This window comes from Grammomys surdaster, unplaced genomic scaffold (assembly GCF_004785775.1).
Source record: "Grammomys surdaster isolate TR1022 unplaced genomic scaffold, NIH_TR_1.0 191, whole genome shotgun sequence".
NCBI lineage: Eukaryota > Metazoa > Chordata > Mammalia > Rodentia > Muridae > Grammomys > Grammomys surdaster.
The window spans coordinates 15,887,730-15,906,900 of NW_021604636.1; the positions used below are offsets into that span (position 1 = coordinate 15,887,730).

At 41.9% G+C, this 19,171-nt stretch overlaps 1 protein-coding gene across 1 annotated transcript in view; it reads right to left on the reverse strand.

Annotated features, from left to right (window-relative positions):
• The window catches only part of Lypd6 (LY6/PLAUR domain containing 6), a 24,086-nt gene extending 5,122 nt beyond the window's left edge, over positions 1–18,964 (reverse strand). Inside the window, exons 1-2 of the mRNA XM_028769335.1 lie at positions 18,847–18,964; positions 11,498–11,596 (exon numbers count right to left, since the gene is read on the reverse strand). Coding sequence (XP_028625168.1) covers positions 11,498–11,596; positions 18,847–18,964 — 217 coding nt within the window. The remainder of the gene's footprint in view (positions 1–11,497; positions 11,597–18,846) is intronic.
• Between the last annotated feature and the right edge of the window lie 207 nt (positions 18,965–19,171).

Sequence of the window (19,171 nt, forward strand, 5' to 3'; positions counted from 1 at the left end):
CACACACACACACACACACACACACACACACACACACACACACACACTCTGCTTGTGTCTCTGTCTCTCCCTCTTTCTCCTTAGCCAAGTTTTGAAATTCAAAACCAGTTCACAGCTAACATGAGCTTTCACGAACCTACCATTATGGTTCCCAATGAAAGAAACTGCTTCAACAAACTATATGAGATTATTTAAATTAGGGGGATATCATTTGAAGTGTAAATGAATAAAATGATTAATTAAAAAAAATGAAACAAAGAAACTATGCCCGTGTCAGAGGAGAACACTCCCCCACCCCACCCTGGATTCTCTGTAGCTGTGCTAGTTTGAGTTTTACACAGAAATGTATAATGTTTAAAGCACTGCTTGGAAACAATTCCTTGGATGCAAGAAAATGAATGGGAAGGAAAGCACTGTAACAGCAACATTACACATTATACTGCAAATCAAAGAGCTAGTGGCCCCCCTGTACTCCTTAGCTTCTTAGCACTCAGCGCCCCAGTGCTGACTCAGGAGTCTGTGTGGCCTGGCTGCTCAGGCAGCGATTGCTTCCCTGAGGCTCGAGGTGCAGGATCTCTTTGCAATTTCTACTCTACAGTTTAATCACCTCTATGAGATTTTCCACCTAAGACACTAGAGACTTGTCTTCTCTATCTCTGTTTTCTCTTTCAACGCTTGTTTGAACCACACTGTAGACATTTTCTACAGCTCTGTCCTTGAACCACTTTTCTCTCAAGTGACCTTGTCAAACCTTAGCTTCTACATCTTTAGAATGTAGAACATCCTTCTTCATCTGTCTCCTGGACACCACCAATGCCACACCACACTTCACATGTCTGCAACGAAAACCCTTCTCCCTCCTGATTATCTCCACATGTCAACCTCAGGAAGGCACCACCTTGAATGTGACACCTCTATGTTTCCAGAAAACTCACACCAGAAATGCTTCAAATCTGAATCTCTAAATTCTTCGAAATGTCTCCATTCTACATGTCCTATTGCAAGATTTCATCATTTCCTGGTTTGGGTCTGAATAACATTCTAGAAAATTGACAAGTGTGTACAATTTGAATTCACTTTTAAGTAATGAATATTTATGGTCACTTAAAGAGCCTGAAGACATTGGCTTTATTGTTATGAATGAACAGATGAACCTCCATAGTCTACTCACATGCCTAAAGACTCCAGCCATCACTAAAGACAATCTTACTAAAACTTGGCAGAAATCTTGTAAAACAAGGCCCCCCTTACAAATCAAATGTCAGGCAATGTATAACTGTTTCTATTGTCAAAAAGTGGGAAATGCGGGATGTGTGGATGTTTCCAGACAGGAAAGCCAAGAACAGGAGCTGAAGAGGGCAGAGAACTGACAACTTGCAAACGCCTGGGCCAGTGGCTCTCAACCTTCCTAATGCTGTGACACCTTAACACAGTTCCTCATGTTGTGCTGACCCCAAACTAGAAGATCATTTTCACTGCTACTTCATAACTGTAATTTGCTACTGTTATGAATCATGGGGTAAATATCCATGTTTGCTGGTGGTCTTAAGCAACACCTGTGAAAGAGTCCATTGATTCCCCCCCCACCCCCCACCAAGGAGGTCAGGACCCATAGCTTGAGAACCGCTGCCCTGGCTATCCTCTCTGGCACATATGTTAACCTCTATGGGTCCCTGAGGCCCAGTTTTCTCCTCTGCCCTCCAATCTTTTCATGTTCTTCAGACTGAGCATTTTCTATGGCTCCGTTTTCAAATCACTGGCTCTTTCATTTGTTGCCTCAACTCTGTTGAGATAGTGCCGAACATTTTTATTTCAAATACAGTCATGTTTTTTTTTCCACATTCAGAAATTTTCATTTGGCTCCTCTCATATTTTTCATTTTTTTTGCTACTTTTAGTATAATTATGATTACTGAAGCATTTTTGCTTTTATTGGCATCGATTCAAACTTTTCTTTGGGCAATCCTCCACCTCTCCCTCAGTTTGGTATTCATTTGTAAGAGTTGGGATCTGTAGTGTCGTCCTTCAAAGGCCCATGTGCTAAAGTCTTGTTGATCACCAGCCTTTGGTATGATCAACTACTAGGAGGTAGTGAGGCTTTAGGAAGAGAATGGGACCTTGTGAGGAAGTTAGGTCATCAAGGATGTCTATCTCTCCAACTGTCCCCAACCACAGCCACCAGTCAGGTGAACAGCTTGCTCTATCACGGCTCATTTTGTGCTTCGTAGCTGAAGGCCTAAACTTAACTGTCATTCAAATCTCCAGGATGGTGAGCCACAATAAAGTTTCCTATTTAAACAGTTTGTTAATCAGGTACTTGCTATGCTTACCATTCAGTTTGAGATCTCTCTGGTACAGTGAGCGCTTTTTTAAAACTGAAATCTGGACATTTTCATGTGATGCTATAGCATTCTAGACCATATGAAACCTCCTGGCTTGAGAATGCTAGGGCTGTTTGATAGTCCTCCCCACCAAGGTTTTACAGATGCTGTTCAGAGTATGAGGTGGGGCTTATTGCTGATGGATGGTGGGAGGCAAAGTTCTGACTCCTCGCCGACCCAGTTTTTACACAGGACGGAGTAGAGACAGCTCACTGTTGTTGGACTCAGGGGTCTAATATCCAGCACCATGCTCTCTGCTAGCAATACAGGCAGACCTCATAACTACCCAGAGGGAATGAGGTCCCCATTATTTGTCCTTCTCTACAACCATCCTAACAAGTAGGGTGAAACAGCAGAGTACAGCCAGCCATGAACTAAAGGGTGATCTTTCTGTTGTCTTTTGCTGATAGAGGTGGAATTACAATTTTTGTCTGTGATGTTTGCTGAAAGTAATGGCTTTATATAAATATCTCCTGCTCTTCTAGACTGTCACCTTCTCAGGCGGCTTGCTGGAGAAAGGAAGCTTTTGTTAGGGTTTATTGCACTGGTGTGTTAGTCAGCTTATTCTTAGTTCCAAGTCTAGAAAGAATACTTGGAAGGCACCACGATACTACTGTTCTTTGGGTCCTAAAGGCCATAGATAGTTTGCAATGGTCTCCTATCCACCTTCAGTATTTCTCTTTCTTTTTGGTTGGTATACAAAGGTCAGGATTTTACTTGCACTCAGTAAAGGGACACAGAAGATAGCATCAGTGGCATCTGCCCAGCAGTGAAAGCCTTTAGCACCTCTGGCATCAGACTAGATAATTCTACTTAGGAAAATGGTTTGCATGCTGCATGATGTTCAGCCATCCATATGACCTCTTCAGACTGGATGTCCCTAAACATCTCCTGTGCTGGGCGGAATCCTGGGTCTGATCTACTGTTCTAGATTATGAAGAGTAACATCCATGTTTGTTGGTGCCTACATTCCTACAAGATGTAACATAGCCTTGTACAACCCACAGATCCTTAATTTATTACGAAGATCATTGTAGCTATGGGAAGGACACATCTTCCATGCTCTTCTGCTTAAAGCTTAATCAAATTAACACACTTTAATTTCTACCTGTGATACTTACGACATCTCTACCATGTCCTTGAATGAGTTCATCTAATTTATTGACCATCTCGGGCTGGCGAGATGGCTCAGTGGTTAGGACCACTGACCGCTCTTCCAGAGGCCCTGAGTTCAATTCCCAGCAACCACATGGTGGCTCACAACCATCTGTAATGGGATCTGATGCCCTCTTCTGGTGTGTCTGAAGAGAGCAACAGTGTACCTGCATATATTAAATAAATAAATAAATAAATAAATAAATAAATAAATAAATAAGATTTATTTAGCAGCTCAGTGAGAACTATAATTTTTGTATAGTGTAGTCACTTGGGGAAATTATTTACTAAGATCTTTTAAGAGTATATTCTATCAACTTAAGTCATACATTCACACACACACTCATTCTCTCTCTCTCTCTCTCTCTCTCTCTCTCTCTCACACACACACACACACACACACACACATACACACAATGGTAAAAGGAAATGAAAGTTCTAGTATATTTAGAGAGAACTTTTTGTACAGCTGAAAACTAGAGACTATAAAAATGCCCACTGGCATCAAAATAAATAAATTAGGGCCTCTATCCACATAACAGGAAGAACAAATGGAAGAGATTTAGTAAGGTATGTGTACCTCATATAACACTGAACAAAAAGAATCAGAAGAACAACTAAGAAACCAATACAAGACAAAACTGATCTATATTATTGGAAATCAGGATGGTGGCATATTAGTTTGTTAGGACTGCCATGAAAGCTACCAAAGAAGCAGACTTCTACCAAGGTTTTTCTTAAGTTTTGGAGGCTACAATTTTGGATTCCAGCTTTCTTCTGAGGCTGCTTTCCTTAGCTCATAGATGGCTTTTTTTCCCCACATAGTTGCGTCATCTTTCCTCAGTGCCTGTCTAGATTCTAATTTCCTCTCACAAGTCATAGGGGATCAGCAGTCAGCCAACGATGTCATCTATTCTTGGCTTTAAAGACTCTGTCCCCAAAAAGTCACATTCTTAGGGCTGAGGGGTGAGACTTTCAATATAGGGGTGGGAGCATGTGCTTCATTCAACAACAGTGACACTGGTCTGTGGGGAAAGGACAGAAATAGCCACAAGAGAAGCTTCTGAGATTCTGGAAACGATTACTTCTTAACATGGGTTCTGCTTCCACCATGTGTTGTGTTTGTGAGAAAGGTGATACTGTTTGCTCTCCCATGAGTGTACCACGCCATAATTCCAAGCTCGGTAATGGAAAGGCACTCATGATGAAAGAAAAGCAATCCATGAAAGGATGTCTGCAGATATTGCTGCTAAAGAGCCAGATTACTTACTGCTCTCCCTAACAGGAACTATAGAGCCTCTGATGTCCAGCCATCAGGTTATCTATCTCTTGGACTCCTACCAAAGGCTCTCCAGAGACTACCTGTCACTATGGATTTTGGTCCCCGAGACATATATTAACAGTAAACAGGTGCTCACCAACCCAACTGAGTGGATACAAGTCTCCTTTCTCTTGTACCTCTTGGGCAAACTGCCAGACAATTGCATCCCTGTTATTTTCAAAAATATCAACCACACTTTTTTTTATTGGTACCTTTTATTTCTTGAGAGAGTTTTCCTAGAACTTCCCTTGAGGTCCTCATTCCCTTCCTCTGCCTCTCAAGTTCTGGGGTGGTATACTCCACCAAGCTTGGCTCTATGATCCACACTTCCTAATGACAGGTGACATATCCACATGAGGAAGCTCTCCCTTCAGAACCTGACCTTCAGAAAGCATGTGCTCATTACTAGGCAGGGGCCAAAGCACTGCTGGGAAGGGATAGAAGCAGCAGTGAGGATCAATGAGACTTCTCAGCAGACTGGTTAAAACAAAGACAAGGTGGCAAAAGTGTGAAACAGACACTGCCCACCTGAGCTGGACACCTTTTTCACTGCTGTGACAAAATACTCAGTCTAAGAAACTTTGATGACTTCATTTTGGCTCATGGCTTGAGAGAAGTTCCTCTACCATACAGGGACAGCAAGAATGAGTTTATGGCACTGGGAGTGTGTAGCTAAGATTGCTCACTCCTTGGTGAACAGGATGCAGGAAGCCAGCCAGAACCAGGGTCCCCTCTATCCCGGAAAGCCTGGAAAGCAGCAGCTACTTCCTCTGGTTGGGATCCACCTCCTAAAGGGAGGACACTTCACACTCAAACTATAAAAGCACAGTGATAGAAAATATCTAGACAAAACCATTGTGAACTTGAGTAGTCTTGATATTCTCAATATGTTACTCCCACTACTACTTATACTACCAAAAGTAAAAAAAAAAATAACAATAGTTTTATTTACAATGATAGAACTTTTGGTTTAAAATATTTGGATAAAAAATCTAATATATCTAGTATTATTATGTATATAATATCTAATCATAGTATTAAATGTTATACACATTATATAAAAATATGTATTAATAAATAATTGAAAGAAAATTTTCAGGAATTCTACTTGCTGAGACAGCCATCCTTGTATCATCTTACCAATACAAAGAATAAAATTGAAAAAAATCAAATACAGCTAAAGCTGCTCAAATTTGAAGAAAGCACAGGAAAGCTTTCAGAATACATAAGATTTGAAGAGCAAGGTACCAGAGAAGAGAAAATGCTCATTTGGTTAGGCCTGACGTGCTGTACCTGGGATCCTCTTGGGGCATTTGCTAATGCAGGAACACACAGGTACAGAGGCTGGGAAGCCAAGCAGAAGGTGTTGCCAAGGGGCAGAGAAGTAGGGGAGAATCTCAGTCCATTTCAACGGGATTGCACGCACAAACCCAGTTCAGAGCTAGTTGGGTAACAGAGGAAAAAGAGGCTGACGGACTCAGAATGGAAGTCAAGGTTGGCAGTTATTCATACTTAATGTTTAAAAATACTATGAACTTCCAGCTTCTGTTGTTTCTGTCAAAAGTAAGTTTGGGCAGCATTGTGTAGTAACTGTTTGTGTGCACAGATGGTGAGAGGACAGGGACTTTTAAAACTCAGAGCATTGGGCAGTATTTGGTAAAGGCGATGCTTGTGTTCCCATGCCTGACAAATACTATTCCTGAATAGACCTGCTTGTCAGGAATACATGTGTGCCCATACCAAAGACACAGAAAAGAATATTTATGCTATTCAAAACTGGACAGAGCCCAAATGTTGACAATAGCAGAATAGATGAATTTTTGTTGTATTCACATAATGATCTACTAAATACCTGTGAAAAAGACTAACACCGCAGCTCACAGAACACTGTAGTTTTGTACCCAATATTGTTTGAAAGCAAGACTATGTCACATAGAGCTACATTTACACAGAACGCAATGGCAGTAGTCACATTATTGCTACCTTTATGGGGTGGAATGGAATGATTGAGAGACCGATAGAGTTTTATGACTTCATATACATGGTAGACATTTGGAACCTTAACCAGATAAGGATAATGAGGTGTCCACTTATGATTTTTCTTATGTTTGTATTTTGATATTCTTTAAAGGGGGGCATTTAAGACCTCTATTTAGTATGGCAGTACAATGAGAAGAAAGAACAACTAAAAATCATCTCATTTCTTAGGAGCTCAAGGTGCTGGAATGAACTCTCCAAATCCAGACTGATTCATAGGACACACACTAAGTAAGATCCTGGTTTCCTATTCTGGGGAGTTTCAAAGCCTTGAGTTAATATGGGATTTAGAGATAACTTGATATAAGGTGTAGAAGCCTTGAGGGTGGGGCTAAATCCTAAATGTAAACTTGTCTAAAAGAAAGAAAAAGTATCACTGTTATTTTAAAAAAATCAGAAGAGGGTACACCAAGGATTGGCCTGTCAGAGAAGAAGCCTTTCCTAGAAGGGCTTTTCTTCAGCTGAACTGGAGATCTCATTTCTATTTCCTGCTTGTGTGGATGTCCCCACCAGATCAGCATCCAGAAAGAGTCACCAGGGGACATCTTCAGTGATTTATTTTCACAAGAAAACGATGAGCAGCCGAGAAGCTAGGAGCAGAAGATGCCTGTTTCCTATCTTAGCATCTTCTTTTGCTGTTCTATTAAAAGATTTCAAAGGGAGATTTTTGTCTTAGGTGGAGGCAATGCCATGTCCTCACAAAAGGACAAAGTATTCTCAGGTTAGGTCTATTGAGTTGACTCTTGATGAACATTTATATAGATCTTCTCTCAACACAGAGACGTCACAGGGAAAGTGGCATGTATCCAACCACAGCTCCTATTCTGCATCTTCTGTTTCTTTGATTGGCCTCTCTCATATGACAAGATCTCAGGATCCTTTCTGTTTACAAAATCAAGAAAAAGTGATCAAGTTTGGAAAAAGTATGATGAAGTTGCAGCAAAACCTCTAGCGACTGGAATCAGTGACTGACGGCATCTTAGACTCTCCTTTCTGGAGCATGGAGTACCATGAATCTGTAAGACTCAGATGTGATGGAGGAGGAAATGCTTACTTTCTCTCACTGACAATGGCTAGGTGTGCAGGTAGCTGACCTGCCATTCCTCTAGGAAGAGTCTAGCCAGGGCCATGCTTCTTTGAAGCACACAGGATGCCCTGTGGGTCACAGCCAAGTGTGTCAACTTCATCCATCTTGGATGGATGCCGTGGCATGCTAGATCTCAAAGCCCATACACTCCATAGAGTTGTGCTTTTGAAAACTCAAGATTCATTCATTTCCCCAAGTAATTGGGTGTGCAGCCTCATTCTATATAGATAAGATTAAAAAGGATCATATAGAACCAGTTCTTTCATCCTCAACAAGTAATTTTCACACCTTGTGATGATTAGTTAAGCATGTAACAAGATAAACACACAATGGCCCAGAGACGCCACAGGAAGCCATCATGCCTTTTCACAGAAGCTTCTCAGCAGCCTCACCAAGCCTGTTGGTCATCTACGGTTGCTTTAGGTTCATGGTAAGCAGACAACACAAGCACAGAAAGACTGAGTAAAAAGTCTGCATTTTAATTTAATAACATGGTTATAATTACTATTGATAAAAATCCACATAACTCTTGACCTATCAACAGAAGACTCCAGTACTTTTTCACCTCTTCTCTGGTTCAGGCTTTGATTCCCACCCCTCACCTGAGGTTCAAAAGCACTCAAAAGAGCCCAGATCCAGAATCGGGCTTCTGTTAATTATTCTTTGATACAGGCAGACTTCCTTCTACCTTTAGGTCAGGTCTTTCCCCATTTGCTTGGCACATATGGAAAGTCCAGTGTCCACCTCACTGCTCTGAGTACCTGCTGGAAGAGTTGCCTTTTTAAATATTCTAAACCCATCCCCCAGTTGGAGAGTCGCTGAGGTCTCCCCAGCTTGAGGAGCCACTGCCTCTCAGCCCCCAGTCTCTTCTGCCCTTCAGGTCTCACAGCACTTAAGGCCTTGTCTCATCTGGCTCTTAACTTTCACCTGCTGTTCCTAACACCCGATCCGGTCAGATCTTATCTCCCAGGGTAAACTGTCTGCTCCTAGAAAGAAGAAACTAGATTCCTATCTCCCACTGCATAATTGTCCCAGGGGCCTGGCTTGGCTGCTTTATGTCATGGACTCAGAATGAAACTGTATTTGTCCCTATAAAGTTAAGAGCAGAAAGATAAAAGAGGAGCGGAAAGGAGGGAAAGGGTAACTTTTGTACAGACCTTGTGTAAAGGCCTCTCAGTTACTTTCAGTTATCTGTACCTTGAAAGGGGGAGATTCTGATCTAAAAGGAAAGCATCCAGATAGGGCTTTCTCTCTTCCCGGAGAGGCATTCCAGCAGAGTGCTTCTGGTCACCTGTGTTTTGTCCTCTGTGACAGGGAGGGATTTGTCTGCCAAAGTCTGAATACCAGCTAACATTCCTTCCTTTTTCCTGTAAACTCTGCTGAGGTATCTGAAGGCTAAGGGCTAAGTCAACACTAAGCGGTCACATGCTGCTACTAGCTGAATATGTCCTCCAACATTCCTATGCTGTAGGCATTAAGGGTGGAACCTTTAAGAAAGCTAAAGTCCCCATGGGCAGGCTTGGGACATCTATAAAGGCCTTTGTAAGCTGTATTCGGTCCTTTCCATCCTGCTTCCATTGTGAATACATAACACTGCTCTCCCCCAGAGGTCAAAATAAGAAGGTACCATGTTAGAAGCATGGCATCAGACACTCTCCAGACCCTGAATGTTCTGGACTCCTGCTGTTGGGCTTTATTGGCCTTCAGAGCAGTGAGAAATGAATTTCTGTTGTTTTCAAATCCCCGAGATTCAGAGAACATGTTCTAGCAAATGGCAACAGTATCAGAAGCCAGCTGGCCAGATCTGTTCCAGAAGGAGCTAGCCCCGAAGCAGATCTTTCTGGATTTGTCCAGAGACACTACTGACAACTGCCAAATTTTGCTGCATATTGGAACCACTCAGGGAGCTTTAAAAAAAAATCACTGTCCTCAAATCCACCCCATGCCAGAAAAAAATGTGACATCTGGGAGGGTGCCTGGTAACCAATGTGTCCAAGCATTTACTAGCTGGTTGCAACGTGCAGCTTTTGAGAGGCAGTGGTGCAGCAGGCCCTTTAGCAACCAATCCAAATGTTCATCCTGTAGTGCTAATGTCAGAAGATGAAAATACTGACTTGTTTTGGATGAAGGCAATACCTGTAGAAGGAAACAGGACAGGGCCTGGTTACCAAGGCGGCTGGATAGCTACCTTGTGATTAAGCTAGGCTCTCTCCTCCTCATGTCTTTATTTTCCCAGGTAATCTTTTAAGGCCCCCTGACAGCACTACCTAAAAGTAAACAAGAAGACTCTAAGTGAGATGTTTCCATCCTAGGAGGTAAAGTGGCTTCTAATAGTTCTCATGCTTGACTGTTCATCTGATGCAGGGACCAAACCTCCGAGGCCAGTTCAATGTGTGTAGAGCTGTGGTACGTGATGTGGCTACATCTGCTCACATGGTGCCCATTGGAAAGGTAAGTTCTCAGGCTCAGTTTGGACCTGATGGATCTGTTCTGTAGGTGACTGAGGGAGTGGGGTGGTAGCACGCACCTCTTCTGGGATAAGCCACAGGGGCAGTGGTCACACTGCACTTTGAGAGACACTGGAACAGGCTGGGCACAAGTTCTGCAAGTTCTCTATATACTTCTGGAAAGTTCCAGGAGAGTCTGAGGTTAACGGCGTTAACTTGAGGAGCTGCCCTGTCCCTTATGTAGTGATGTCCTAGCTCTCCTAATTTCTAGTCTATCACGACAAGCAGAGGGGCACTCTTTGGGCTGGGTATGAGAAGTCTTGCATTATGTTGAAAAATACTGTGTATAGTGTGTTCGTCCTTTTAACACATCTGAATGAAATCAACAGTGCGAAGCACTCACTGCTAAGACAACTGTCTATGGACTGCCCCATATTCCTCACCCCTCCAAACTAAAACAGCCAATTAACCATGACCTCACAGACAGCCAGAAACATCATTTTCCCTTGCTAGGCGGAGAGACGTGGATAGGATATGTCTTCTTTTTCAAATGAGCCTTTTGGTCAAAATTTCAAGCTTCAATTGCAGTCCATCTCGACCTTGAAAGAGAGCTTTAGCAGTTTAAAAGGCTCAAGGTTTTTTATTTATGCAGCGATGGCATTTAGAAAGCCAGCTTTCACACAGTCTCAAAATGTAAGTCTGTGGCGAGACGGGCAATAAATGAAATCTTTACATGAGCATCGATTCATCCTTCACATGAAAGAAGTTACTATGGATGAAGGCTTCAAAGAGTGGCAAACAGGCTGCCCATTCTCTACTGTTCCACACTTGGCTCACCCCAGGGCAGAGAAGTCTCAGTTACCTCCTGTGGAAATCCAAAGATGCTTCATGAGAGAGGAGGCAATCTTATGAGTCCCTTTATATATGAAAGTCTTTTAGGATGAGTTCTGCACATGTGTAAAAGATCTGCCAATAGACCTAGACAAGAGGGGCCCTTGTGATTACAAGCATGTACCAGGCTGCCCACTCTCAAGCAGCTTTGAGGACACGATCTCTCTCTGAGACTTTACCTCGAGGACAGTAGATGTCAGGAGCCCACCGATTGCATTCATAATTGTCTGCTGCTTTTTCACAGGTGAAACATTTAAATCCACCAGGATATGGAGTGGCTACAAAAACAAAAAAATAAAAAACAAGAGAAAAAAGCAATTTTTAGATTGAGCAAAGAATCCTGTAGAGTTAAGTGTATTAATTTGAAGAGGGATTTTCAAGATTTTTTTTAAACAATGAAGTATCTGATGACTCATTTTATGTTAGGCAATTTATTCCCGAGACACAAATACTTGTATTCATACACAAAAATCTGCTTACAACTATCTAAATGGTTTTATTTGAACAGGATGCCCACTCCTGATTAGAGAATATGAAATCTAAATTGCCTCCACATCTGAAATTCTTGAGCACTAACATTATACTCCCCACATTTCACACCTGATGTCATGTGACCAGTTATAGTATTGAAAAGGCTTCATTAAATTCCTCCAGGGACTGTAAAAAATTCCTCCAGGATATTTACAAGGCATATATGAAACGAATAAATGTGGCCTTTAAACTTTGGTCTCATCCCAAGATATTTTACTATATGCATACAGGTATTCCAAAAATCCCCAAACATTCAACACCCAAAATACCTCCAGTCCCATGCACTTCGGATACAGGATAGTCACCCTATAAATGAACCCAAGTTGTAAGCAACTCAAATGTCTATCAATAGGTGAGTGGGTTAAACAAACAGTGGTACATCCACACTATGAAGTAACAGGCACCAATAGAAAGGAACAAATTGGTAGTAGTTTCAATAGCTTTAATAAATTTTCTTGGAATTACTCAGTGGGGAAAAAAAAAGCCAATCAGAAAAGTTGCATGGTATATGGTTATATTTATATTATTACTTTACTATTTTTACATCTTTATATTTGTGTATGAATACATATATATGTGTGTGTGTATATATGTATGAATGCAGGTATATAAAGGCATGTATGTATTGTGTATGTGTGCCCATGTACCATAGCCTGCACATGGAGACAGAGGACAACCTGCAGGTATTGGATCTCTCCTTCCACCAAAGTGCCTTCCTGGAAACCAGAACTATGTGGTGAAGTTTGATGGCAGAACCACTTGCCTACTCACAGATATATGGGTGTATTTATGAAGAACTTTTGAAATGACAGAATTTGGAGTGGATTGCATGTGGGTGAGTGGTTGCCGGGTGTTACAACGCTAGGTGCCAATACTGTTTGAAGAAGAGCTGTCGTTTACACAACTCCAGCAATGTTCTCTGATCTTTCCCATCCTCTCACCATGCCTGGCTTGTGCTTCCTGCCTTCTGAAGACATTGTCCTGCATGTACTACTTGTTCTCAGTCCTGTTTGTAAGCTCATGTGAGAGTGTCAAATGGGAACCATGTTCTGGACGTGCTCAGTACACCAGAATATTCTGTCAGCTCGAGGCCAACAACTAATGTCAGGCCTTGGGGGCAGGGGGTGCTTCGGTTTTCTCATCCTTTGGCCCATGTGTTTTCAAGTAAGCCACATCTTACCTGGAATCCTTTGCTTGCCTTGAGATTTAGATCTCTGACTTTCATAAACAGATCCAGAGCATTTTTTAAATTGACAACACTACCTGGCCTAGTTGGAAGCTGTAGGCGCTTATCCAGTTCATCTGAGGGAGCCAACAGCTCTGCCTCACAGATGGTGGAGCCCGAGGTTCCCACTGACAGAGATAGTCATCTCAGGGTAAATTGCATGGCCAGGTGGAACCAATTAAGTGTGTTATCAAAAATAAATGCAGGAGGAGGCAGCAGCTTAAGGCCAGAATTATGGTCCAGATAAAACTTTGATTTTCACCTTGCCCATTTGCATACTTGCCTGCAATATTTCATAGACTGTGAGGATAGTACCTGAACATGGTCAGAAGCTGCGCACTGTCTAGCAAGGACACGCAACTGGACCTTTTCATGGGCCCTTTTGAGAGTCCTACGTTTCTCCCACTAGATAGTAACCCAGATTTGCAAATAGGTTAAAAGTAAGGGTATGGATAATCTCCTAAAATGACGGAAACAGCTTAGAGATGTTTTGGTCCCAGGAGGGAAGTGCACCACAGGAAAACATTCTACTGCATCATTTCAGGAAGGAGAAGAAAATATTTTCTGTGATGCACACACAGGTAATTAGCATAGCTTCCCCTTCTAGCACCTAGCAAAGTCTTCTCATATTTTAATTGTTGTTGGTGAGTAGAATTGAGGGAAATAAAAAAAGCAGAATCTCAAATCCCAAAGCCACTCAATGTCTTATGAACATTTAATAGTTTTGTATTCTACAAATATCACTGTGAGAAAACCTATACAACCATTCTAGGAAATTATATTGATTTGATACATTAAAAACAGTCTCACTACGAACTTCAGAATGTTTAACATATAAATCAAATATAAAAGATTTGATCAAAACACCAGCATTTTTTCAAACAATGATCATATATACCAAAGTTTGTGACTGGAAGCTAACTGTACCATTTCAGTCCATATGATTAACTCACTAGAATATCCAATTTTATCAGTCTGTCACTGTAGCCAAAACAAATGTGTTTGCTGGATTGCTGGTATAGTTATTCCTGGAAACTTTCCCATCAATGTGATAAATTAAAAACTTTGAATAATGACCACCCAACTGCACCAAGAATAAAGTTATTGAGAACCAAGCACAAATAAGTTGCTGTGTTCTCAAACTTGGGTTATTTAATCGACTTCTCAAAATGATCTTTTATGAGACTGATGACATATTAAATACTGTAGCTTCTTACATACCTAAACCCTCACACTGAAATTAACCCAAGGACACTGGAATTTGAGAAGTATGTGCTAGAACACTATGCAGCAAAAGACAGCTTTGCTTCAAACCATTTATACCTAAATAAGCTTATGAGTATGCATCACTGGTGACCAAACAAATACTCTCCATTTTGGTCAGTGTACACCCTGTGAAAGCCTAGGATCTGAGGAGACCAGCACAGGGTGTCAGAGCTCCTGCAACTGGAGTTACAAATGGTTCTGATGAGTTACAGATGGTTCTGTGGGTGCTGGGAACTGAATCTGGGTCCTATGAGAGAACAGCCAGTGTTCTGAACCACTCAGCTATCTCTGTAGGCCCTTGTTGGTCTTATTTTAAAACCTACAAATCCATATCTGTCTCCATTCTTAAGCACCATAGCTTAGTGTCCGTTTATGGGAATTTTTGTTGACATCTTGCCTGGGGATCAATGAATAGTGCTGATTCCTGGCAAATCTTTGCAAACATATTTGACTTTAAGTGACTATAGCACAATACCAAATAAATGGTTAAATTCTCCCCTCTGGAAATATTTAACCTGAATAAGGTCAACGGATGAACAACTCTCTCCAGTAACTTGTTAATTGATACTGCATCTGATAAAGAGTTTGTTTTTCTTTTAAGAGACAGGGAAAGAGGCTCCTAAGATGTGCTATTTTCTTCTTCATTACTTCAAAGCCTTACAGAGCGAGTGGGGAGCGGACTTCAGATCCTGGTGGCCCCAGCTGTGAATGAATCTAATTTGGCTCTTGATCACAGAGCTAATAAGCTTAGTACCCTGCATTTCAGGGCATAAGGCCTTGGTCCCTCTAGAGAGGCAGATTGTAAAGAAGAAGAAAAAAAAAAAGAAAAAAGAAAAAGAAACATTGGAGTGCCCAGTTACTTCCTGTAAGATAATCTGTCCATTAACTCTCCTGGTCAGCCATAGTTCAAGCTTCCATAATTCATCTGTTAGGCTTCAGAAAAGATTTACCCTTTGTTTCTGTCTCCTAGAACTTTTGCCTGGACAAAGACCTTCCTTCAGTCACTGGAAATGCAGTGAAAGCAGATGCTTCCAAATGTATGCTGATGTGCAGTGTCTGCTCTCTCCAATTCAGGTTCCACTGTTTTTAGAAAATAGAAATATAAATTCTAAAACTCTAATATTATCTTCTGTTTCAGTCAACTGAGCAACAAAATGTTGCTGATATTTTTTTCCATGAACATATTTCTAATAGAGTACACTTCCTGATACCTGTCTAGAAGTCCTCTTACTCTGTAGGATTTAATGAAGTGTAGGACTGTGCATAGTTATCCTCGGTTCCCTATGTGATCATAAGCAAGCCCCTGCAAGGGCATAGCTCTTTAATTCACAAGATTAAGAAGGGCTCAGAACACACATGCAAAAGAAAATTGGCTTGTTTTCCAGGAGTGTTTTCTATTCTACAGAAAGAAACGAAGGCCAAGAGCAGGGCACAGTCATTTTATTAAATTTTCTTGTGTGATTTCTGACATCTGAATAAATAGCTCCATTTCTCTCAATATTAACTTTTGTTTGGGGAATTGTAATTAGATTTTGGTGATTTAACCAGAGAATAGAAAGAGAAAACAGAACTTCTCACATGACGGTGATAATGATGAAGAAGAGGAGAGGAAGAGGAGGAAGAAGAAGAGGAGGAAGAAGAGGAAGAGGAGGAGGAAGCAGCTGGAGCACATAGTAATTATTGAACAGAATGTTCTGGAAGATGAATCTGAAATCCACAGTTTGTTTCTTACAATACTTGGAAACTTGAATGATTTGGAAACCAGAGAGCACTATAGATTAGTGAGGAGAGGCTGATTTTCTCAGTTATCATCAATGATGCTGTCTGGGCCTAAGAATAATGCGTTTGTTTGGCACAGAAAACGTGTGTGTTCTCAAGCTTCTCGCCCCTCTGTGCTCTTCCATGGGCAGATTCTGCGCTTGGCTATATAACATTAATAGAAACTGGCTCACTCACTGACCCAGAGAAAGCTGCTTGTACCTCCACCTACAAAGTGAGGCAATTGTATAAATAATTCAAAATCAAACTAATCCCATGTTCCCCTCATGTTTTTTTTATGGCCAATGTTCAACAGAAAGTTGCTTGACGGTAGAGAGAATACTCCATCTAAACACAAGTGAGGGCTCAAGGGCAGGGAACCATGGCTGTTTATAAAGCAGACGTGAAAACAAACATCCACAGCACACTTCCCGAGTAGTTTGGAGAAATGTAAAGTTAACTCTAACCCAACGTGGGCAGAATAGCAAAGTTTTACAGCCCAACAAGAATGCTCAGTGTCTGTGACCTGCTTACAATCTAGTTAGACACGACTTTTCAACCCTTTTCATGCTTCAAAATCATGTCAGAAAAACCCTTGAGTCTTACCTATTTAGTTAAAATAAGTCACATGAGTAGGATTTCCCAATTACCTTATTTTATTTTATTTTATTTTATTTTATTTTATTTTATTTTATTAGGAACAAGATGTTGCTATGTAGCCCATGCTGGCCTGAAACTCAGTAAGTAGCTCAAACTTTCCTGCCACAGTCTCTTGAGTGCCAGGATTATTGTCACATGCTACCCCACCTAGCTTCCCTTGACTCCTAAAGAGCAGAAGTGATTTCCCCTGTGACCTGTCAAAATTCATCCTTCAGAGACAGCAGTGGTATCAACTTTCCAAATTGGAGTGCACTCACCCCCGGCAGTGATTGACCACCCCACTGAGGAAAACGCAGAATATCTTGACCTGTGTACTTAAACCCATTCACTTCAATTTTCAACTCCTACTCTGTATATAGCCTCAGAAATGGCCATGGATGGATGAGTGTGGTATCTAAGTCTCTCACCAAAGCTGACAGAGAACATCAAAGAAGGCAGCACTGAGGCGCTCACTCCTGAAGGACTGAAACCTGGCTCTTTGTCTTACCATGGTTGGGGGAAAGAACAAAATGTAATCTAGTGAGCAGAGAAAGTTATCAGTATCTTCTCGTCATGGAAATTATTAAAACAGAGCCAAGAACTCCCACAAAATTGAACAGCCAGATAAATTTTCCATGCAAGTAATCAGTAGGCAGATGCCACCAGTGAGGACACAGGTGCAGTAGTCAGACTCTACCAGTGAGGGCACAGGTGCAGTAGGCAGACTCTACCAGTGAGATCACAGGTGGCCATAGGCAGATGCCACAGTCAAGGCACATGAGCAATAGGTAGGCTCCCCCAGTGAGGGCCCAGGTGCAAAACTCTACAACTGGCTGCCTGAATGATGACAGCGAAAGAACTACCCTGTCTATCGGGTACAGGTCTGTTGCTCCACAGGTATTATTTCTGGTCTATAAAATGATGCTATAGCATATGTATAATTTTACTGCCTTAGAAATAAACTGACAAACTGCCTGAGAACGTGCCACAGCTTATGCTCAGTACAAAGTTTCCTATGCACTATGTTACACAATAGTCACAAAGTCAGGGGATTTGTTTCAAGTCAGGAAGCTAGGAAACAGCTGACCTAGGCCCCTAGGTGGGCCACATGTCACCTCCCAAGCTATTAGAAGTCACCATTCTAGTACTGAGGGGCTGAGACATTCCAAGCAGGCTCCTCCTCTTTGCACATTGTATGATGGTCAAGAGAAAGAATCATTAGTTTGGTTGCCTGTGAAGTCTTCATGCCTATCACAATGCTTGTCACGCTACAGATATTTCAAAAGACTAACATACTTTGGGGAACAACTAAAGTCCAAGATACACACAATATTCTCAGCCCTTACCGCCACAAAGGCAATACTGAAGAGGACTGGGCCAAAAAACAAAAACAAGCAAACAAAAAAACCAAAACCAAAACAAACAAAAATCCTCAAGAGTACATAGCTGCATTGCCGGGGACCCAGGAAGTCACACGGCTGTTTGCCTAAGTATAATCTCTGGGGAATCCACAGCAGAACACCCCAGAATGCTTGCTGAAAGCACAAGGCACAAGTAAGACCCCTGATACATACAAAGCAGAAGCCAGAGGGCTGGAAACGACTGCTAGAAATCTGCGATATTGTGGACTCCCTGGAGCATTCAAAATCATGGGAAAGCCCAGGAAATAGGAAGTTGTGGAAGGCAGTGATGTTTTAACTGAGGCTAAGATGCCAGGGAGAAAGACCAGCTACTAATCAGGCTATAAAGGTCTAATCCCTTTACAAACAACCCACCTCCTGGGATGGGTCGGTTCCCTTTGATAGCTGGCTGAGAACAACACAGCAAAAGCGAGGGGTGTATGAAGTCAGCGGGATGTATTCAGGTACAGAGGAAACAACCCTCATCATTTAATGTAAGACAGAAACCAAACCTCCTGTGGGAAGGTGACAGTAAAACGCAAGGCAACCTTTATTACCTTCTACACCCCTAACTAAATCACCTGATGTTTCCCCTGCATTAACATTGCTTTCCCTACAGACATGCTCCAATTCCTTTCTCATCAGAAATGAAGCAACATCTTTTCTCCTTTTTTCCACAGACAAGAGAACAAGTAGAAAACAGTCTTACTTGAAGGGTGGAGGTAGATTATGTCTTTCACTGTGAAGTCTCGGGATTGAGCAGCTTTCAGACAGTCAGCCACCAGGCTCAGCAGCAGGAGCCAGGCCAGGGTGGGGCTAGGTTCCATGGCAGAATGGTATGTCACTCATACAGAGGGCCTCAGAGTGGGCACTTGAGACGGTGGTAGTGGACTGGCACCTGAAATACAAACGCAGACTCATCTCAGTATCCAACAGGAGACCGTGAAGGCAGCTTGGCTGATGTCAGGTAGGAGAGCGGATCGGGGAGGGACAACAGACTGGGCCTGAGGAAACAGGTGCCAAAGGGGACAACC